At 43.8% G+C, this 23,130-nt stretch overlaps 1 protein-coding gene across 1 annotated transcript in view; it reads right to left on the bottom strand.

Annotated features, from left to right (window-relative positions):
- ANKH (ANKH inorganic pyrophosphate transport regulator) overlaps window positions 1–23,130 on the bottom strand; it is a 232,658-nt gene that overhangs the window by 45,447 nt on the left and 164,081 nt on the right. The window contains exons 4-7 of the mRNA XM_033929856.1: window positions 21,251–21,334; window positions 14,991–15,161; window positions 13,950–14,084; window positions 6,669–6,761 (exon numbers count right to left, since the gene is read on the bottom strand). Coding sequence (XP_033785747.1) covers window positions 6,669–6,761; window positions 13,950–14,084; window positions 14,991–15,161; window positions 21,251–21,334 — 483 coding nt within the window. The remainder of the gene's footprint in view (window positions 1–6,668; window positions 6,762–13,949; window positions 14,085–14,990; window positions 15,162–21,250; window positions 21,335–23,130) is intronic.

A 23,130-nucleotide genomic window follows, 5' to 3' on the forward strand; every position in this document is an offset into this window, starting at 1 on the left:
GGCTTGACAGGTGGAGGAAAGAGAGAATAGTGAGGCCCAAGGGTGGAAGGGACAGGGTGGCCATTATAATGTACTCCTAGGGGAATTCTGCACTAAATTCTGCATCTTTGAGTAACATCTGTGTTCTCTCCCTCATTTTACTCACTGAAAGGTAGTGATTTATACTGTATACTTTTCACTGATATCAAGAAATCAGAATTATGCATATTTTTAAAAAATATTGTAGGTAGAAAAAAAAATAAAGGAACTATTTTGGGGTAGAATTTTCCCAGGGGTAGTGTGCACACAAACTTATTGACCAACATCTGAACACATTATGTATGTTGTTAAGTAAATTGATGTGTCCAACAGATGTTTTTAGTTACCAAGTATGCTACGATCTTCAGGGGAGAAGGCGAAGCTTTATGTAACAGTTTATTTTTCACACTTTTTTTTTTTTTTAGTGCTGGTTCATAAAGCAGCTGGTACTGAAAGCAGCTCACATGTCTCACCGTTTGACAGGAAAAGCTCCACTGTGTACCATCATGCTCTCTGAAGAGCATCTCTACTGTCTGCTGGATTGGATGTAATCCAGAGAAACCTCACCTTGTTTAACCAGAAGCCTACTCGGGGTGAATCATTAACATCAGACACAGACAACCACAAAATTGCTCTACAAATTTTGTGTAAGTGCCACCACAGTGATTAACTAAGGGGAGGGCCACAGACATCTGTAATAACAAGCAAACTGGAGCACTTTTCAGACAAGGGGATCATCCATCTGTACCTATCTCATGCTCCCCCCTATTTAGAGCCTATATTAGGCACTAACAATTACTTATTGTCATTACCTTGGGTACTTACATGCAACAAGGGTGCTCGTAAGTTACAGTATTCAGTAAGCTGTGCATGAAGATAGCAGCCCTACCCATGACCCTCCCATGTTCTGCCTATGCAAATACCTCCTCTTCCATTTACACTCTATTCCACTTATGCATGTCCTTACAGAAGAGTGCTAACCCTGGATTCTATATATGGCATCCAGAGCTGCACACCCAAATTTGTGTGCGTGCCTAAGATGGGAATGCAAATTAATTAAAGGGCTGAAGAAGAATCCCTGTTGGACCTCCCTCCCTGAAGACCCCTGGGACATGACTACAGGACTTAAAAATAGGCCAAGCTTGATTTCTGCATATCTTCATCTTTACAAGAACTCTGGAAAAAGATGCTGCTTCTGTACCTTATGTGGCAATTTCCTTCAACATCTGCTGATCGAGATAAGTAAGACACAGCACACAGCATAGATCTTACCACACAGCACAGATCACTGTTTGCTGCATGGAAAGAAAATTATAATACTGGTGCCCTGCTGGAAGACAGAGACAGAAATGCAGGTGTAAGACCTCCAGCAATGATTCCTGTATTTACTATATTCCCTGGTCAAAGGTAAAACAATGGACAGCAGGCCAGGCATGAGGCCTATGCACCGTATGCACAGGATGCAAAGCTTGGACTGCTGTGACAAGAGACAAGATTGTCTTTTTGACATTTACCCACTACAGATGGAATAAAAGCCTCTTTGGACATCAGATAACACAGATAACATTTGAACTACAGTTGCCTTGGTCCATGGAACTTCACGAACACGAGCTGACCTGCACGTATGCTAAACCACAGCACCTGGCAGGACGGGATAGGGGCTGTTCTTGGAATTGGGCGAAGGTCATGCATAGATAACCTCTGAAAAAGACCCAAGCAGGGGTAGATAATTTTAGGTGGTTTTTGGCCATCAAACCAATCTGATAATGACATACGTAAATGGAAAATTGCTTTAAGGACATACGCAGATGTTAATGACCTTCACATCAATTAGGGATATAGCCAATTATATGTATCTGTAACCACGGAATTAATTTTGCTAATGATGCTGGCAAATCAGGCTAACAACTGATCACTTATGATAATGCTAATAACCTATCAGAAACTTTCTAATAGATTATAATGAATGGCTAATAATATATCAATTCATGTAAGATAAGGGTATTTTTCTGCATTTCTGCAGGGTGTGGAATTATATCTGCTCTGTCACACTTTGAATGCTGTCAATTTGCTAATCTGCTCTCTTTTTAATATGCTGCCATTTACTTTATAATAAATCTGTACTTTTAAGCAACAGCATTCCGTGTGTCGTCTGAGTCCTTTATGGTAAGGATCTAAGCAGCCTATCCTTTCCAGGGCCCTTGACTGCTACTACAATTTATTAATAACTGGGTGCTAGCAACTAGTTATGGATGCTAATAGGCACTCATTAAAGTTTGCACAAGCATCTGGCCGTGCGCTATGCTATAAGTCATGGCATCTAACTCTACTAGCACGTCACTCAAAAGGGTGTGTGGCCACAGGTGTGTCAGGGTGTTTCGAAGAGTTGCATGCGTACTTCTAGAATATGGCCTCAGTGCTCCTAACTCGGGTGTCAGCATTTACATCAGGTTTCGGCAGGCGTAAATCTGGCACCTAAAGTTAGGTGCAGGAATCAGCGCTAAGCGTGATTTTATAAACGGTGAGTGTCGTTTACAAAACTGTGCTTAGTGCTGGTTTTTTTTTTTCCCCAGCGCAAAATTTTGAGTGAAATTTACTGAATCCAGTGTGTTTTGCTGCTACCTATGCTCTGATTCCTTTACACAGCGCCTAACATGTAGGTGCTGAGCAGGACAGGATTAATTCGTCGAGGGCCCCTAGGCACACAAGTACACTGGGCCCCCCTGACCCGCCCCACCCCACTATGCGCCCAGGCGGAAACAGGAAGCTGCGTCAGAGGGAAGCTTTGGGCAAGCAGCACCACTTGCACAATTACAGTTCCCGTTGCCTTTCTTACCCGCGTTGCATGCTTATCTTACTTTCCGTTGATGGGGAGGGGTCCATCGCTGTTTGGAGAAAACAATGTTGATGCCTTCCTTCATCGGGCCCCCCTCACCATTTCGGGCCCTAGGAATGTGCCTATTTGGCCTATAGGTTAATTCTGCCCTAGTGCTGAGAAGTGCCTAAAGCAATCTTAGGTGCCACTAGGCATCTAGGTGCACTCTATTTATGCCAGGGTTTTATTAGCCTAAATGAGTGCGCCCAAGTCAAAACCTGCCCAAGATCTGCCCACAATCTGCCCCTAACCACACCTACTTTCTGGTAGGCACCTTGGACTAGATCTGTACCTGAAAGTTGTAGGCGCCTACCAAGTTCGGTGCCTACTATCTGATTAAAGATTTGATTTTTAATTGCAATTTTCAATTAACAGCGCTGATTAAGGCTAATTAAATACAGTAATTAATTCCCCCTTTTATGAAGCAGTGTTAGGATATTTTATCGCAGACCATGGTGGTTAAAGCTTTTACACTCATAGGAATTCTATGAACTCCATTTGTTCCTGCTCCGTACTACTGCTCCATTTGCAATGGCTGCCGAGACTTCCTGCAGCAGCCTCACAGGACAGCTGCCTAAGATCCCTGCAGCCATTTTGCAACAGAATAAGCATGGACAGGAGCACGGAATCCTCCCTCTGCTGGTTCCAATCGCAAAATGGCTGCCGGGATCTCCCGGCTGTGGCAGGAAGAATTTTTGAAGACATTTAAGACGTCATTTAGACATTCGGAGTTAGACCTGTTTAGAAGCATTTAAGTACCACAAAGGTACCAAAACTTACCAGATGACCACTGGAAGGATTAAATAATGACCCCCCCCTCACTCCCCCAGTAGTCACTATCCCCCTCCCACCCCCCTAAAAATGTGAATGAAACAGTACATACCTGTCTCTAGAATAGCAGCACATGGTATGGGAAAACAGTATAGCAGCAAACAGGTGTCTTAAGTAGCATGGTGGGTAGGCTAGTGAGCCATAGAGAGGAGGACCCAGGCCCATAAGCCACTCTACCCACATTTATGGTGGAAAGTGTGAGCCCACCCAAACTCCCCCAAAACCTACTATACTGACATATAGGTGAAACCTGCAGCCGTAAGGGCTATTGGGGTGGTAGACAGGTGGGTATAATAGGTTTTGGAGGAGTTTTGCAGGGCTCACTAAGGGAGTTCTGCTAAAATATTTACCTGGATGTCTCGTGGTATACGTCCAAAGTCGGACTTAGACGCACTATCAAAAATGCTCCTCTTTCTGTCCACGCAGGCTTACAATTAATTTTGAATAATATCAAAGAGCTAGAATTGTTGAGTACTTCAGTGTTGTGCAATGATTTTGATGATATATATTTTATTTGTGTGTTTTTATTATAGATGTGAACTGTAAGCCGGCCAGAATGGTAGATGGTGCAAAATAGAAATTTTTTAAATAAATAAATAGTAATGAGGATCTGGAACCAAATTTCTTGAAAAGCTAAAATGCCCAGACAACAAAGATAGAAAAAAGTGTTTTATTTTGAATTTACTAACTGGAATTTGTTTGCTTTGGGAAATGTGTATCACAGATGACTTTGTGTAGTGTTCATTTTAAAACAATATGCAACTCTTTTAAAAAAATATTTATATATTTATTAGTTTTCATATTAAATCACCAAGAATAACTTGTACAGAAAGCTATTATAATTAAATCACCAACCCTTATATTTCTCCTTTGTTGTGTGGTACATGCTGAGTTAAACTTCTTGGGTTTTCCAATTCAATTTTTGTCTTTATATTTCTATTCCTAATTTCTGACCCCTTGTTCTGTATTTGGTGAAGTTCTGTGTTTTGTGTGTGTCTGAGGTGCGGTTTTCCGTTTGCAACTACCGTAGTTTCTGAGTAGAGATCTGTAGCAGTCCCACTTGTTCTGTTTTACCTAATTGGTTATTGGTGTTCTGGGGCCCAGTGTAATATTTGTAGTTTTGCTGTGTGAATCATAAAAATTAGTCCTATGGTTGTATGGTAGGTTTGCTACATGTATGTAGAATGAAGGTTTTTTTCAGGTTTTGTATTATTTCACGATGTGCCTGGTAGTGGAGAGATTTATGTTGCTATTAGAAGACATAAGAACTGAAATATTTTTTTTGCATGGTAACTTTGATAGAGAAATGTACTGGTTCTGATCTTCATCTATTGGGGGAAGATAGGGTTTTTGTGGATGCAGAGTATTTTTATATTTAACTTATAAAAAGTCTGTATTGTGTCAGTAACACAAATAAGCCACAAATCAAACACAAAAACTAAAAAGCAGACCAGTTCAAATAAAAGAAGTAAATTAGTCCAAATAACATAAAACCCCTGTTTTACTAAGCTGCGCTAATTCATCGAATTATCGCACGCTAACACGTTCATAGTCTAACATGCATGCGTTAGCGTTTAGTGCGCACTAATCGGTTAGCGCACCTTAGTACAGGGCCAAAATCCGATTTATTAATATCAGTGACCCAACATGGATAAGTTTCACCCACAGGCTGCATCAGGGGTAGTGACTGCCGAGGAAAGCAACACCTTTGAACAAGAACTGCTGCCATTTTAAAAAAGAAGTACAATTCTGGGGTTCAAAAAGGGACTGGATGATTTCCTGGAAGCAAAGGGAATAACAGGGTACAGATAGAGGTTTACCTTACAGGACATTGAGCGAATAGGGTATGGATATTTTAGGTTAGGTAGGGAACACTTTCAGGTCATGGACCTGGGGGGCCGCCGCGGGAGCGGACTGCCGGGCACGATGGACCCCTGGTCTGACCCGGCAGAGGCAACGCTTATGTTCTTATGTTCTTTGCTGTGTGGTACAGTGGTGCTGATTAGGATGGGTTTATTTCTTGTTGCTTTCCCCTGCAGTCACTATCCCTAGGCTGAGGACTACATACCACAGCTCCTTCCAGAACCCTGCACTTATGAGCCTTAAAGTCAGTTTCAAAGCACTGCCACTGTACAACGACTAATACCACTCTCACTTCGAGGGCTGTGAATCCTGCCTCCATAGCATCCTCACCTGATTCAGGGAAGGGACAGAAAATATGAGCTGGGAACTGAAGCTATGTCCCTCTGCTTGGACAGGGGCACAGTCAGACACCCAATTTTGGGTGGGCCTAAGCTCAAAATAGGTGGACACGAGAATCTCATCTACCACCTAGTATCTGTCCTTCCCGGGGAACTGGGCTTCTCTTGGCTCTCCCCCTGTCCCTCGGCACTTTTTAAAGCCTCGAGCCATCTCTCTGGCTTGGTCCCACCTATGTGGAAACAGATCCTTGTGTCAGAGGGAAGGCTCGGGCCTGGCACGAGCTGTAGCAAAGAAATGAAGGCTTTAAAAGGTATGGGGGCTGTGGGTGGAACTCCAGCAGGGGAGAGGAAGGAGAGATGCCAGCAGACTTCAGCTTGTGGCGTATGGGGAACCCCTCCAGTTACATCAGAGAAGCATCACTGCTGGGTGGGCCTGTGCTTACCCAGACCCACCTGTAGCTATGCCATTGGCTTTGCAGCAGCACAATCAATGAACAACCAGGCCTGCCCTAAATGCATCCTCATGTAGGACAACAAAACAAGAAAAGGACGGAAAATAAGCACTGACAAATGGGAGCTATTTACTCAAGTTTTTTCCCCCATTTTGTGTCAATGGGATAATTACTTAGAAAACAATGCTCTGTGCCTCTTAATCTTCTTCCCATTGTTTGGGCAGAAATAAATAAAACTGCAGGAAAACAATGGAAACAGCTTGCTATCATCAGTGTGTCAAGAGAGGTCACCTTGTCAAAAGCAGGGTAGATGGCTCGGATTTCCGTTAACCAGCCATAAGGCATGTGCCCCACAGGATAGGTAGCTGTCAGGATTGCTACAGCCTGCAACAAAGGAAGAAACACTCTTATTACATCACAGTGCAGCTGGAAGGTTTTTCTAATATTAACTGCAATCTGTTCTATCCTGAAACAGTGTTTCTTAAGTGCCTAAAACAGCCTGGTTTTTAGAATAGCCACAGTGAATATGCATGAGATACTTGCATTCATGTCCTTCATTGCATTCTGGATATCCTGAAAACCTGACTGGCTTAAGGCCTTGATCTTTGCTCCCATTCCTTGAGAGCCTCTGACAAATTAGGTTTTCAGGAAATCCCTAATGAATATGCATGAAAGAGATCTACATATAATAGAGGTAGAGGGCATGCAAAACTCTCTTATGCATATTCATTAGGGATATCTTGAAAACCTGACCTATTGGCATATGGTTACCTGATTTTCCGTTTGGAAAATCCAGACCCCCTATACCCGCCCCTATGCCCTCCCAGTTTCACCCATCCCCGCCCCATCACCCCCCAGTCCCGCCTCCAATCCTGCCTTAGCCCCACCCCCCGCAGCCTGCTCTTATCGGGCAGGAGTGCATCCGTGCAAGCATGGATGAGGCACGATGACATGCATGCATATGTGACATCATCACGTGGCATCCGTGCATACGTGGATGCCCTCCTGCCTGACGGCAATTTGACAGAAGCTTTTCAAAACCAGGAGAAAGTGCCGGGTTTTGAAAAGCTGTCCGGACCCCCGGACATGTCCTCAAAAGGAAATCTGGATATTTGGTAACCCTTGAGGGCTGGAGCGAAGATCAAGAGGGCTAAGGTATATTCCAGGAGCAGCTTGAGAACACTGCCTTGAAAAACATTATGGAGTCAGTTTTCAAAGTGTTCAGAGTCCTGATTTGCAAGTTGGGAAATTAAGTAGGAGCGGGTTCATTAGGATCCTAAAAGGGTGGTTGCTACAGAGGCAAAATTAAGGTGGGCTAAATACATTAGGAGCTTAGCACTGATTTTCAGCACTATGTAAGCACAAATGGAGCAAGTCTATGAACTAAGATTTGTGTGTGTGTTATTTTTAGAATATGAGAAAAATATCGGGGAAATTCTACATATGGCATTGAACATTGGGTGCCACTTCTGTGCCAAATTTTTAGTGTGGAAATGTATTCTAATGGATGCAAGGCACCGAAATGGGATAGAAATGAGAGATTCATGAGAAAGTGCACTTTTGTGCACATTTACAGAATAGCACCTAAGTGTTTCCATGCGGATCTGAATTGGGAACAAAGCCACGGGATGGGAATGGTTGGGTCAAGGGTGTTCCCTTAAATTGCTTGCAATGCTATAGAATTTGGGGAATCTTTGCTCAACTTGCGCACTGGGGTTTACATCTCGCCTCATGTCCAAAGCTGATTGCGGATCACGGTGCTACACGCTACTTTATAAAGGGCGCTGATCTGAAAAAGCCCGTTACAGAATATTATTAAGTGTCGATTTTTTTCAGTGCCAAATTTTGAGTGCCATTTACTGAAACCAGCCCTATGCAACGACTGCGAATAGTACAAAATGCGGCAGTCAGGCTGATTTTTAGGTTGAAGAAATACGATCATGTAACACCCTCCTATCGAGTACTGCATTGGCTGCCAGTGGAGGCGCGGGTGAAGTTTGAGTTTGGTTGCTTCTGTTTTAAGGCTAGGGACTTCCCTCTTCTTCAGGATCACCGAACTCTGGAACAGCTTTACTGCCCCGCTTCGGAGCCTGACCTCCCTCCAACTCTTCCGAAAACATTTGAAAACTTGGCTTTTCTCTAAAATGTAATGACCCCTCCCGCTTCGATATACTAAGTCCCTCTAAACTTCTCTTTACTAAGTCCTACTACTTTCCATTGTAGTTCCTTTCTATATCAACTAGTGTTTTAGCCCGTTACATTAACGGGTGCTAGAGTAGATGTCTGTCTGTCTGTTTTGTTTTAATTTGTCTCTCTCTCCTTGGACGCTGTCATTCTTTCTGTCTGTGTCTTTCCCTGGCCCCCTGTCTGTCTATCTTTATTTCTAACTCTATCCTCTTTCCTCAATCCTGCATGTGGCCTTTTTTCTTTCTCCTCCCCACTTCCTTCCAACGTCTGCTCCTCCTGTCCTCCACACTTCCATTCGGTGTGTCTCCCTCTCTCTACCCCTTCCATCTACTGTTCACCCTCTGTCTTGCCCCTCTCTTCTCTTTCCATCCAGTGTCCGCCCTCTCTCTCTCTGTTCCATATGGCCTCTCTCCATCTCCTCCTTCCTTTTCCCTTGGTCTGGCATACCTTCCTCCTTCCCTCCAAGCCATTCTCTCCCCCTCTGCTCCCTTTCCTCATTTAACTACTTCATTGGTCAGCAGCAGCATTCACAATTCATTGCTGTTGCTGGCTTCAGGTCTTTCTCTCTGGCCGGTCCTGTCTTCATGAAAACAGGAAGTAGGCAGGACCGGCCAGAGAGGAAGGCCTGAAGCCAGCAACAGCAGCGAATTGTAAACGCTGCTGTTGCCTGAAGCACCCAAGGCAGACGCTTCTCTCTCAGCGAGATGACTTTAATATCAAACCTCCCTCCAGCGTTGGCAGCCGCAGCACGCTAAACAGGCTGCTTCGCGGCTTTCTTCTGCCGTTGAGTCCCTCTGTCGCGTCATTGATGACGTCATCAGTGACGCGTTAGAGGGACTCAACTGCAGTAGAAAGCCCGAAGCAGCCTGTTTAGCGTGCTGCGGCTGCCAACGCTGGAGGGAGGTTTGTGCCGGTATGTGCAGAACCGGTATGTCCCTCCCCCTCCAGTAGTTTGCAGCACTTTTGCGGCGCATCCTCCCACGATCCTGGGTCGGCCACACGCTTGTGCTGGGGACTCGTATAGTCCAGTCCTTCCGGCGAGCGTAGGGAAGTGCTGGGGATTCGCGCATGCGCACTCATGCGGCCACGGAACTACTGATCATGGAAGCACACAAATAGGAGTGCGCATGCGCAAGTTAGCCTTTTATTATATAGGATTCTTGTAAATTGTGTCGAGCTCTACTTCTGTGGAGATGATGCGGTATACAAACTTAAGGTTTAGTTTAGTTTGTTTGGTTTAGCTCCCAAATATATAATTGAGCTTTTCTCTTTTGCAACCAACAGCCATAAGAGAAACTCACATCTGAATTTTGTTTTTCTGCCTGTTAGAGGATGTCAACTTAAAAAACATCATCTAAATCTTTTTTCATATCAAGCAGCGTTATGGGGTAAGGATGTAGAACAATTGCTTTTGCTTACTGACACTTATGGAGAATTTAGGAGACATCTAAAAACATATCTGTTTTCGAAGTATTTAAGCAGCTAATTCGTAAAAATTTTATTATGCACTATTTTTCTCATTTTAGTGTCTCTAATTATTGGCTTTTAAGTTTTTTAGTTCTATTCAACTTCTTTTATTTTTTTTTTGGTTTTTTTTAAACTATCGTAAACCGCATAGAACTTTACGGCCTTGTGGTATATAAACTGATTATGATTATTATTATTATATGTGCATACTTAAGCATATAAATGCTACCAAGTTGCTTAAGCTCTATTCTGCAAATATTGTTTAATTTATATAAAGAGAATTTTAAAAAAGAGGAGTGTCCATAGGGGTGGAGCATGGGCGGGAAATTCGTAGGGCTCCGATTATGCACATCATCTATGGAATGCTGCAAATTACATGGGCATCTGCTGCCCAAAGACCTGACACGTACACTGGGTTTATGGCTGGTGTTAAGTGTGAATGTCTAAATATTAGGCAGGTATACACAGTGGGGTAAATAGAATGATTTAACTGGCCAGAAATGGCTTCTGGCCAGTTAAATCACCTGTTTGGGGCTAACCACTAATTTCCAGCAGCACTTAACTGGCTATTTATTCTTTTTTTTTTGTTAAGCACGCTGAACTTTCTTTTGTTGGGATTTAGTGGGATACAAGAACCTTATTATTGTGCTGCTGAACTGAAAACAAGTTGTTCTGGGGGCGGAATCTGGCGGCTGAATTGGCATCGATGAATTGTAGAATCGGAGGGCGGGGCACAGGGTAAGGAAAGCTGCTGGGCCTCAATTGCCTCATGTAGGGGGGGGCAAAGCCCCTACAACCCCCAAACTACACCCACCATATGGAGTTCCCGTTTTGCAGAAGGGGCCTCAATCACCTCATTTTGGTGTGTGTTTGTGTGTGTGATGTTTTGCAGTTTTTTAAGCAGGAGATATGAAGGCCTTATTGGATCTTTTTCCCCACGGTTCCCTATGGGAAGATTCAGCATCAGTGACGTAATAAGGGGGGGTGCCCCAGGTGCTGTCTTGGTGGGGGCACCATGACCTCTCCGCCCCCGCACACCACATTCATGCCCTCCCTCCCCGCCTCCCCCCGTACCTCTTTAAAAATCTTCGATAGCATGAGCAACTATTTTAGTCTGCTGCTTGTGCCAGCCTAGCTCTCTCTGAAATTACTTCCGGGTCGCAGGGCCAGGAACTGATGTCAGAAAGAATACCAGTGTGAGCAGCAGGCCATAAAAGCTGCTTGCGCAGGCAAAGATTTAGAGGTATGGGAGGGTGCGAGTATGGCGGGGGTGGGTGTGTGGAAGGAGTGGAGGGGAGGCAGAGAGGAGGGCATGGGGGGGGGGGTGGAGCACCGCCGCCCCAGGCATCTCCAACCCTTACTACACCACTGTTCAGCACGGCTGTTTAAACGCGGATGCGATGAAACATTCCACGATGAAACAGCCGTACTGAATCGTCCGATTGCACCCTCTAGGTGCCTATTATAGAACATCTCTCATAACATAGTAACATAGTAGATGACAGCAAATAAAGACCCGAACGGTCTATCCAGTCTGCCCAACCTGATTCAATATAATTTTTTAATTTTTCTTAGGTTCCTAACTCTGGGAACACAAACCCCCCCCCCTCTTTTACAAAGGTGCGCTATGCTTTTTAGCGTGCGATAAATATTAGCGTGCACTAAACGCTAATGTGTGCATGTTATCCTATGGATGTGTTAGCGCATGCGTTGATTTAGCGCGTACTAAATCCATGCTAAAACGCTTAGTGCACCTTTGTAAAAGAGGACCAAAGTGCAGGCCTAATTCTGGCCTTTTATTATAAGGTCCCTCAGTGTTGGAGAATTTTCAGTCAAAACTTTAGGTCCTTAAATGTGGCTGAAAGTTTTCCTAAAAGTCTTCCTAAACTTAGGAGCCTCAATTTAAGGAACATAAGATTATTTTTTCTTTTTTTGGGGGGGAGTGGGGCGGGGGGGGGACTGATCCCAAATGATCCTTCTAAGTCAAACAGCAGAGTTACAGTGCGATGAACTCATGGAAGGTTATGCAGCAAGGGAGAAAACCTCTAATTCTGAGCAACACAGCCATACTATGTCAGGACTGGGAAATAAACAAACAAAAAAACTACTGCCAGTGATGTACCACAGACCTACCAAGTTACCCAGTTCCAGGAGGGAGACTTTTTGGCCAGTCCTGTTTTTGAACTTACATCCCAATGCAGTGTTGAAGCTGTAATTCTGATTCAACCCACTGAAATTTGATAATGCAGGTCCCGCTCGTACATCAGGGTGGGATTGTCAAAAGTCCATAGTTAGTTTAAAATCTCCCCTCCTGGAATTGGGTAACTTGGCAGCTCTGAAACAAATTTAGAAGAGTGATCATCTTGGCTGTGAAGAGTCACTCACTGCCCTTCCCTATATTGCTGTTCCTGGATTCTTTATTAGGACATCTTGCTTCCTATCAAACCCTTGTGAGAATTATCACAAAATGCTATTGTATGGGAGCTGTGGAAATCTTTTGTTTTGATCTTGAAGGGATTCCAAAGAGAATGCTGATTATGATCCAAGAAATCAACTGAGATCAGATGCTACAAGAAACTGCATCCATTTTTAGAGCAGGCAAAGGCTGGCATCCAGTGAGTATATCCTTCTTAAGAATGCCACAGTAGCTTAGTTCTATAATACACTAACATATCAATCTCAAGAACTCTTAAAAATACAGAGACACTGCCTGTAGAAAATTCCAGAATCATCCTCACACTAAAATTAAATAAATAGATAAATTAAGCTGGCCTTTTTTGTAGCTCCTAATGATACCCTCTTGTCTTTTCCCTGTTACCAAATGTAAATATATTGTCTAAGTGGTCAATGTTACTCTTTCAAGGATTTGTAAATAGTAATTATACCATCCCACTGTCTACCCCTTTCCAAGGTAAGCATTGCTGGCTTCATTGATATTTCCTCATGCAGTAAATCTTCATTTGAGTGTGTGGCTGTAGATGTGTAAATATGATTTACACTTGTCTTTAAGAAGCACACCCTTCTCTTTTCTTTCCTACCCTCCCCTCCATATCCCGTCTTCCTCTCCTTTCTCTGCTCTGGCCCACTCTTTTGGGCTCACCCTTTTCTCCTCAGAGTTATGAACTCCTGTAAAGGCCACATAAGGAAACCTGTAATCACTCAGCTGAAAAACAGCCAGAAAGCTTCAGCCTGTAGGATGCATCCCAGACACAAGAAGCTCTTGCAAGCAAAGTGTGCCTACAAAGGTCAACAGAGGTCTTCACTGAAGAAACTTAAAACAGCCTGCTCATTATAGCTGAAGCACACCCTTAAGCTCAGGCTCACTTTCAGCCCTGAAGTGTATGATGATATGATGCAACTGTAGGGTACATACTGCATCTGAATGACTCTGCAGTAGGATGGTCAACTGCAGAAATGCCAAGTGACAGTTCTAGGCTGGAGACTTTTAGCCAGTCCTGGTTTTGAAGCTGCATCCGACGGCACTGTGAGATTTATAGCACTTGATCCTGCCCACTGACATCAATACTGCAAGTCCCATAATGCACAAGAATGGAGTAGTCACAAATCCAGAAATGTCCTAAAACCTCCATCCTGGAACTGGGTGACTTGGCATCTCTTTGACAGTTTTGGATTTATCCCATTGTATGCAGGGATTTGTAATTTTTATTTTCCCTGAGAAATAAAACTACAAGCCCTTGTAGGCAATGGGGTAAAACCAGGGCCGGATCAACCTGTCCTGAAAACTTGGAGCCAGTTGGCAACCCTCAAACTTAGCATCTGCTGACCCCAGGAAAAAGGAACTGCTAGATGTCTGTACCAGTTTCTTGTCTTGAATCTTTATATAATCAAAGGATAAGCCAAGCATTGAATGGTGTGTTCCCCTCAGCTATAAACTTTTACTTCTGAGAAATGTCATACCTCTGTGGCTGCAGTGCTACCACCCAGGTCCCGCGACACAAAGAGATTGACGATAGGTCTGCTGATCCGCTGAGTTGCTAGAATGAGAGCCAAAGGCCACCAGAAACTCAGCATCTTTTTCACGGTAGCATCTCCCTGAAGTAAGACAGACAAACAAGAGTCCTTTTGAAAAAAAGTAAAAGCAGAGCTGCAGGATTATTCTTGCTAGACTGAGCAGTCCGCTCCGCCATGGTCAGACCTTCATAGCGAAGCAATCCATTGACGCATAGACAGCTGCTGGTTGTACTGATGTGAGAGGCACAATTTATGGGGCTGTTATTGTAGCAAGTACAGCCACTCCATAAAGTCCAGTGTAGAGAACAATAACGTGCTGGGAACCAGCTGGCCTGGGTTCAAATCCAGCTTCTACTATTAACACACATTTCCCCTGGATTCTGTATTGGTCACCCCAAACTGAGTATGCAAATTTGGGTGCAGACTGTGTCAGAGAGAAGGTTCAGGCAGATCTGCATATAAACCAGTGGTCTCAAACTCAAACCCTTTGTAGGGCCGCATTTTGGATTTGTCTTATTAAAGAAATTACAATTTTGCATGAGGTAAAACTCTTTATATTTATTAATCTTTCCTTTTGGCTAAGTCTTAATAATAATATTGTAATTTATAGCTAAAGAGACATATGATCAAGAAACTGTTTTATTTTACTTTTGTGATTATGATAAACATATCGAGGGCCTCAAAATTGTACCTGGCGGGCCACATGTGGTCCCCGGGCTGCAGGTTTGAGACCACTGATATAAATGAATGGGATAACAATCAATAACTGATGTACTTTAGCAGCAATTTGGAATTACATATGTATCTATCCTACAATCTAAGTTATGACAAACACACAGGACATAGGGTAGATCAATATATGGTGCTCATGAAGGGACAAACAAGGGAAAAAGCTCCCAACAGTTTTCCTTTAAGGTAGGCAAACCCCTTCTTCCTTAAAACACATGGGGCACCGAGTTTTATCGGAGCTGGTGCAGTCAGACATACCCCAAGCTCAGGGCCACTATGATCAGGAATGATGTCATGTATGTTCTTGTAGTAACCCAGGAATAAGGTGGTACAGCGCACGAGGGCCCCCATGTACAAGGAGAGGATAGGGATCAGCAGTGGCTCCATGCACTCCAAGTGGCTGTGAAGCAGAATGGCCACAAACACCACCTGAAAGACAAGAGGGGGGAGGGGGGAAGAAAAAAGAGACCAGATGTGAAAGGCATGTTCTGGGGCCTCCTCCTCCTCCATTGTACAACAGAGACACCACTGAGCTTGCTTAAAAGAGATCCATCACTAGCATTATCAACAAAATGTGACATTACCTTCTTTCTAGACCAGCACTTCTCAACCTTCTCCTCCAGGCACATCTAGCCAATTAGGAGATATACTTGCATTCAATGGGTATGGGGATAGATTTAATGATGAACCCCCACACCCAAAAAAAGAGACTGCAAGACTGATGTACTTGATGCAGGAACCTTATTTTACCAATAAAATATTGTTTTAAAGTGGTCCACTTTTGTTTAAAAACAGGGACCTGACATGGTTCGTGTTTCGATTAACACATCTTCCTCGGGGGTCCTATTGTCAAATATAATGGTGTTACTAAATTCAAGAGTGTAAGAACTGTATGTTATTAACCAAGGGTGCTTATGGTGACAATTAAAGCATGATACACTAATGGATTGAGGTGAACATGAATGGTGTGAATTTATTGTGCAAGGTGTTATAGCAAACTGTAATATGTGATCATGTGGTGTTGATGCCAAGTACTAAAGAGTACCATAGTGATGGGTGATCTTGAAATACTAGAGCCAGGCCTAGTGGGATATGCTCAAAAATAAAGCTGGTGTTATGTTACACCGTGAGAAAGTCCATAAGGTAAAGGAGCGGTACGTGAGAAGAGAAGTGATTGTGAGTGACAAACCATATACAGTACTCTGAAAACATTGTATGCGTACTAATATGAGCAAAAGGGAACACTAGACTTGCATATGTACCGAGGTGTTCATTTTATGATGAACCGTGTGAAGCACAATAATGTACGGAAGATTTCTTGAGGACAAAGGGACATATATATGTGTGAAGCGATAGAAAACTATTTAAAAAATTTTATTTTCTGAATAATAAAAAAGACTATAAAACCTTCCAAAAAACCCTTAAAACGAAAATATTATGGACCGATACAATTGATATAAACACAAATTAAAAAGACTCAGATTAAAAAGACAAAGACTGATGGGGAGCAATCCATTATAAAGAATCAATGAGTTCTGTTTGTGAGAACCCATGGGATCCATTAGAATGAGAAGGGCAAAAACTGAAATTAATAGGGCAAATAAGTGTATAAATGTATGATGTAATAAAAGCCATATAGTAAAGGAATGTATAAAATTATATTTTAAAAAATAGATATTTATATAAAAATGTAAAAAAAAAGAAAACCATATAATGGTCAGTCAAAAAAAGTGTGGTGGGTCAATCAAGTACATAATAGACAAAAAGTAAACCGCTGCCCAAATGAACTATTAGACCTGAGAGCCTAATCTCAAAACATTTCTTTTTAGAGATGCTTTTGAGATCTATACCTAGCTTTCCTTATTCAAAAACCCCAGACATCAGGCTTTACATTAAAGATCCCCTCAATTCCTTTTGTATTATAACTCCCCTTTCTTTTATTTTAACCAATGTACCCTCCCCATCTGCCCATTTGTATCATGTTATGTCCGCACCGTAATTGTGAGCATGTTTCCTCTATTTTATATTTTTTAAAAACTTTTTAATACTTTGGAAACCGCTTTGTTTATAAAAGCGGTATATCAAGACCTAAATACCTAAATAAACTTATTGTGGTGTAACAAAAACGTATACAAGACTGCTGCTGTGGGGATTAAGAATGTGTACTCAAAAAACTAAACCGCAAGGTTCAAGTTCAAGTTCAAGTTCATTTTTATTTGATGAATCGCCTATTTAAAACATTCTAAGCGATGAACAATATAAAAGCACAGTGCAGGGAAACATACAGTTTTTTAGACAATTTGTAAGACAACATTTTAAGAAACAAATTATGTTAAAACAATTAAAATACAACAACATTTTAAGAAACACATATTATTAGGGCAAAATTTAAAAAATCAAAGTTTATAGTGGATATTCTTAAAAGTTGAGGCTTGGTGACAAACATGATAGGGAAGGGAAAGAGGGGAAGAAAGTTACAGTAGTCTAACTAGGAAAAAAAACATAAAAGGGATAAAAACACAAGGAAGGGGAAGGGAAAAAAAAAAAAATTAAATAAAAAAATGCCTTGTAGTGAAGGACATCGGAAATAGGCGGGCGCCGTGCCTAGTTCGAAGTCTGCTACTCATGTTTATACATGTAGAATATAAAATACCAAGTTGTGCTTTTGAAACTCATAGGGCTCCTTTTATGAAGGCGCGTTAGCGGTTTAACGCGTATAATAGCACGCTAAACCGCCGGACGCGCTAGCCGCTACCGCCTCCTTTTAAGCAGGCGGTAGTTTTTCGGCTAGCGCGGGGGATAGCGCGTGATGAAAAGTCGCACGCGTTAAACCCGCTAATGCGCCTTCGTAAAAGGAGCCCACAATGTAGCATAAAAAAAGCAACCTCTGGGACTTACCAGAGCCTGTAATGATCTCAATATGTATATTTTGTAGGAAAGGCAGGAGAGGGGAGATTTGATAGAGATGTTTAAATGCATTTGAAGCAAGTATCTTTCAATTTTAATGTAAAAAAACAGCATACAATCGTCATTCTAATGATGTCATAATGCTAAAATGCGATAACATTATAGACGTTGTGAAGACGTGTATGCGTCGCCTAAAAGGCGATTCTATAAAGCACGCCTAATTATATAGACACTTTTACATTCACTGAGCGCGATTCTCTATTGTGCGTTTATGCTTAATAGAATCGCGCTCAGCGTTGTGCTGCTGGACGTCTAAACGATGCCTAACCTTTAGACGTCCTTTACAGAATTTGCCCCTAAGTGTTCCCGCATTAAGTCTGTGTTATCCAGTTAGCGCACGCTAACCAGAGCTGGATAATGCTTCTATACCCATTCTCTGCTTATGCCATGCATCCTCTCAAAAATATATTAAAAAGACCAGTGCATGCTAAGAAGCATTCAGGGGGGAATTTATTAATTTGGGAGTCTATAGGACACTACAACTCCCTCTGCTAGACATTCCCTCAGTCAGAGCCACCTTAATTTCCAAAGCTCTTCCCAAGGGGAAGTGACACAAGAGAGATGGAGTCAGGAAAACAGCTGCCAGGAAGTATAAAAGGAAGGGCCAGAGTTGATTTAAGGAGGTCCGGGGAAGGAAGAAGTGATTCCCAGTATGCTTTGGTTATGTGCATCTAGTTACTCTGCTTGAGTGAAGTAAGCCAACCTTTTTCTATTGAACAAATGGAAGCCCTGTTTGAGGTCTGGCTAGGACCAGACCTTGCATCCCAGAGAATGAGAAAGAGAGACTTTACAGGCTGCGTTTGGGGTATGGCAGCTAAAGGCCTGCCTCCAGATTTTTCTCTCTGTGTTAAGAAACTGTCTCTTTTTTTGTTGTTCCTGACCGTAACAGGCCTCAGGGTTTTGAGTTAATAAATAATTTTTGCTGTATGCTTACAATGCAGTCTGTTTGTGTATTTTTGGGGCACCCCTCGCTCATGGTATCACAGTGGGCTACTGTTAAAACGGGTATTTTACCACGTCGTGCTATTTTAGCACAGGGTCCATTTTATGCAATGAGACACAAGAAAATGAGAATTGCCATAGTGGGACAGACTGAAGGTCCATCAAGCCCAGTATCCTGTTTCCAACAGTGGCCATCCCAGGTTCCAAGTACCTAGCCAGATCTCAAGTACTAAAACAGGGTTTATGCTGCTTATCCTAGGAATAAGCAGTGGATTTCCCCAAACCATCTTAATAATGGCCTATGGACTTCTCTTTTAGGAAATTATCCAAACCTTTTTTAAACCCCGCTAAGCTAACTGCTTTTGCTACATTCTCTGGCAACAAATTCCACACGTTGTGTGAAGAAATATTTTCTCCACTTTGTTTTAAATGTACTGCTTAGTAGCTTCATCGCATGCCACCTAGTCCTAGTATTTTTGGAAAGAGTGAACAAGGGATTCACATCTACCCTTTCCACTCCACTCAGAATTTTATAGACCTCTATCATATCACCTCTGAGCCGTCTCTTCTCCAAGCTGAAGAGCCCTAGCCGCTTTAGCCTCTCGTCATAGGAAAGTCATACTAAAATAGCACGACTTGTAATAAAATAACCTGTCTTAACAGTAGTACACATTGATAAATTGCCCTATTTATGCAGTTTAGTAAAAGGCCCCTTAAGCCAATTAGAGAAACAATTACTATTCAACAGATATGCAACTGGTTGGGCTCAAGTCATCCTATCAGTTGTTCATTTTCCATAAATTCAGCTGTAGTTATGATTAATTATTAAAGTCGTATGTAATAGTAATAAGGCCTCTTATAATGGGAAGTCCTTAGCTGTAACTTGTCTAGATTATACATAAACTAGTGTTTAAGCCCGTTACATTAACGAGTGCTAGAATATATGTCTGTCTGTCTTTCTTTCTTTCTGTCTCTCTCCCTGCCCCTGTCTCTTTCTTCCTTTCTTTCTGTCTCTCTCCCTCTCGCTGTCTTTCGTTCTGGTGCGCTGCCTGCCTGTCTTTCTGTCTCTCTCTGCCTTTCTTTGTTTTTCTCCGTGGCCCCATTCTGTCTCCCCCCCCAAAGCAAACCAAGATTGCTCCATGCCCCTGCACACCCCCACCCCCAAAGCAAAGCAAGTTTGTACCCTGGCCCCCTTTCCCTCTCCCCCATCCCAACTTCCATGTGCAGCAGCAGCATTTCCCTCCCACCCTTTCCTGTGCATCAGCATTTCCCTCCTCCCCCACTTTCCTCTGCAGCAACAGCTGCATTCCTATATTCCCTCCCCCTCCATTTCCCTGTGCTGCAGCAGCATTCCCTCCCCCAACCCCACTTCCCTATGCAGCAGCAGTATTTCCCTCCCACCCTTCCCTGTGCAGCAGCAGCATTTCCCTCCTCCCTCACTTCCCTATGCAGCAGCATTCCTACATTCCCTCCCCCTCCATTTCCCTGTGCAGCAGAAGCATTTCCCTCCCTCCCCCCTCCATTTTCCTGTGCAGCAGCAGCAGCAGCAGCATTTCCCTCCCAGCCTTCCCTGTGCAGCAGCAGCATTTCCCTCCTCCCTCACTTCCCTATGCAGCAGCATTCCTACATTCCCTCCCCCTCAATTTCCCTGTGCAGCAACAGCATTTCTCTCTCCTCCCCACCCCACTTCCCTGTGCAGCAGCATTTCCCTCCCACCCTTCCTTGTGCAGCAGCAGCATTTCCCTCCTCCCCCCACTTCCCTATGCAGCAGCAGCAGCATTCCTACATTCCCTTCTCCTCCATTTCCCTGTGCAGCAGCAGCATTTTCCTTCCTCCCCCCTCCATTTCCCTGTGCAGCAGCAGCAGCATTTTCCTCCCCTCCCCCCACCCCACTTGTCTGTGCAGCAGCATGTTTGCTTCTCGCCGGCTCCCTTATCCTTTCCAATCCCTGCCTGCATCACACAACACCCTCCTTCGCCACCACCGTTGACATGCCTGCATGTGCCAGAAGCCTGAAGGCATCGGAAGCCAGAGAGTGTGCGGCAAGTTTCACCCTGGGCAATTTCACCCTGAGCGCAGCTGCGTCCACCGCGGTCGGCAATCGGGGTGGTGAGGATGCGGCTCAGGAGACTGTGAAGGTGTTGGCGGGCGGCGGCAGGGGCCTCCTCCTGCAGGCGCTCGTCTCTCAGGGGTCCCGGCTCATCCCGGCAGGGAGAGAGCTTGCCTGCGCTTCCTCGAGCAGCAGCAGTTGGTGAGTGAGGGTGGGAGGAAGGGAGTGGCCCGAGTGTTCCCTGCCGCTGGGTTCTAAAATAGAATCCGGCCACAGATCAGAAAACACGGCGGCAGAGAACACAAAACCCTAAGTGCGCATGCGCGCTTAGGGTTTTATTATATAGGATACAGCCCTATCCATCACTGTGCTGAGGGCCTGTTAGTTTGATTTGTCATGTTGTGGTTATGGCAACATCCCTTAGTAAATAAAGCCTGTAGTTATACAGCTTGCAAAGAAGGACTGTTCATAAGAAAGAAGACTTTACATCTCTGTTTAAATGGGTGTGACTTAATTGTGAATGCTGCTGTCCAAACCAGTTGAATGGGGGCATCATTACCTGTGCTATGACGTCGGTGATGGAAGCACAGCCCACCAGGAAACTGTACTTGTGTTTCAGCAAAATGCCAGCGTGAGTCCAGGCCTACAAAAAAAACAACAACATACGCTTGAGGTTCTCTGTGTGACTAATGAGATTCACCACTGGGACTAACCCTTACCACTGTGACTCCTTTCCTGTTTTCCAACTCGAGGTTTTTAGAAAATTCCATAAAAGTTCTCTCCTGTCATCCAAACAAACAAACCAAGAGAAATGCAGGGCTTTGTGACAGAGGAAGAACCACTCTCAGTCTGGCCTTGTCTTATGATTTATGGTTTATTTAGTGTGCAATATACTTCTCTTAATACAGTGTACAACAGAGCGGAAAACATGTGGAAATGAATGAAAATAGAATAAAATTAATATACTAATTAAAAACAGAAAAGAACGCCAAAATTATAAAGGAGAGGAAAGAACCTACACCAAAAAGGGAGAAATAACATAGTTAAAATCAAATATTTATAGCAGTGTTCTTCAACCTTTCGACACCTATGGACCGGTGGAAATAAAATAATTATTATGTGGCCCAGCACCGATCCGCGGACCAGCAGTTGAACACTGGGCTAAGTCGTGCCCATCTCCACCCCAGACCCCACCCCCATAATAGTACTAATTGTAATACCATTTTTTCATCCCTTTTTCATATGTACATACACACAATATAATCGTATTAACAACACATAATGGTTAACCAAACAATTAAAATATACAAAGCACACTGTATGCTTTTCAACATTCATTCAGGGCAGCAGCTGACTGAGGAGAGGAGAGGAGAGGAGAGGTGAGGCCGAACGCATGCTCATTCAGGATGGCGGCCGGCTTGGATCGGGAACCGGGAGGCGCTGACGGACGGCAGAGGCAATGGCCGAAGCGGGAGGGCAGCCGCACGGGGACCCGAGGGAAGGAAGCCACCACTTTGGAAGCGCTGCAGCACCCGCAGGCAGGTACTCACACCTGGGCCACCATTGCAAACTTTGGTTGTGGAACGAATCTTCTGAGTTGGCATTAAGGCCTATGGGGAACTTTGATAGAGGAGCGTTTTGGATTACGAGCATGATCCTGGAACGGATTATGCTCATAAACATAGGTACCACTGTATTTCTCTCAAAGTCCAAACCCCAAGTCCTAGTCCAGCAGTTCCCCCTCATTCTTTCAAACTCCTCCTATCCAAGTTGTTTTAACATCTTTCTGTACTTCCGGATCATCATAGCATTGTCCAATCAGTCTCTTAGGTGGCATACAATGTGTTTTTGGGGTTAGTTACTGACTGGCATTTAGCTGGCATTCCTACCAATCGTTCACCATCACCTGAAAAAGCTACAACTGAGGGGGTTGTTCTAGCACCTTCAGAGTTTTCCAATACCTTTGCTTGCTTGCCCTCCATAACTGCAACACAGGAGTTTGTGATGCCCAGATCAATTCCAACAACTGCCCCATTAATTGCTTCCGAAGCATAATCGCATCTTGATACTTTCCTGAGAATATCTTGACTAAGACCATTCCACCAACCCTGTCGGGCGCAGAGCGCGGGATGTGCAGCAGCTCTACAGCAACTGGAAGAGGCAGGAGAGGCAGCGGCCGGCGTTCAGCATGGTGCACAAGAAGGAGGCGTGAGGGTCGAGTAGGAGGAGGGCGTGCACGGGGGACACGCGCTGGTAAGAGTTCACCCAAGAGCTTTCTTACACCAGCGTCCCGCCCCCCTAATGCAATTTCCTGTGTCCGGCAGGGCGGAACGTGGCTGAGATAGAGAAGGTAGGATGGGGGAGAAGTTGGGTATTTGAGAGGGATTATGCAGGATCATGAATGGGGGGCAGAGAGAAAAGCATGCTGGACCAGGGAAT

The sequence above is a fragment of the Geotrypetes seraphini genome, chromosome 2 (assembly GCF_902459505.1).
Source record: "Geotrypetes seraphini chromosome 2, aGeoSer1.1, whole genome shotgun sequence".
Lineage (NCBI taxonomy): Eukaryota > Metazoa > Chordata > Amphibia > Gymnophiona > Dermophiidae > Geotrypetes > Geotrypetes seraphini.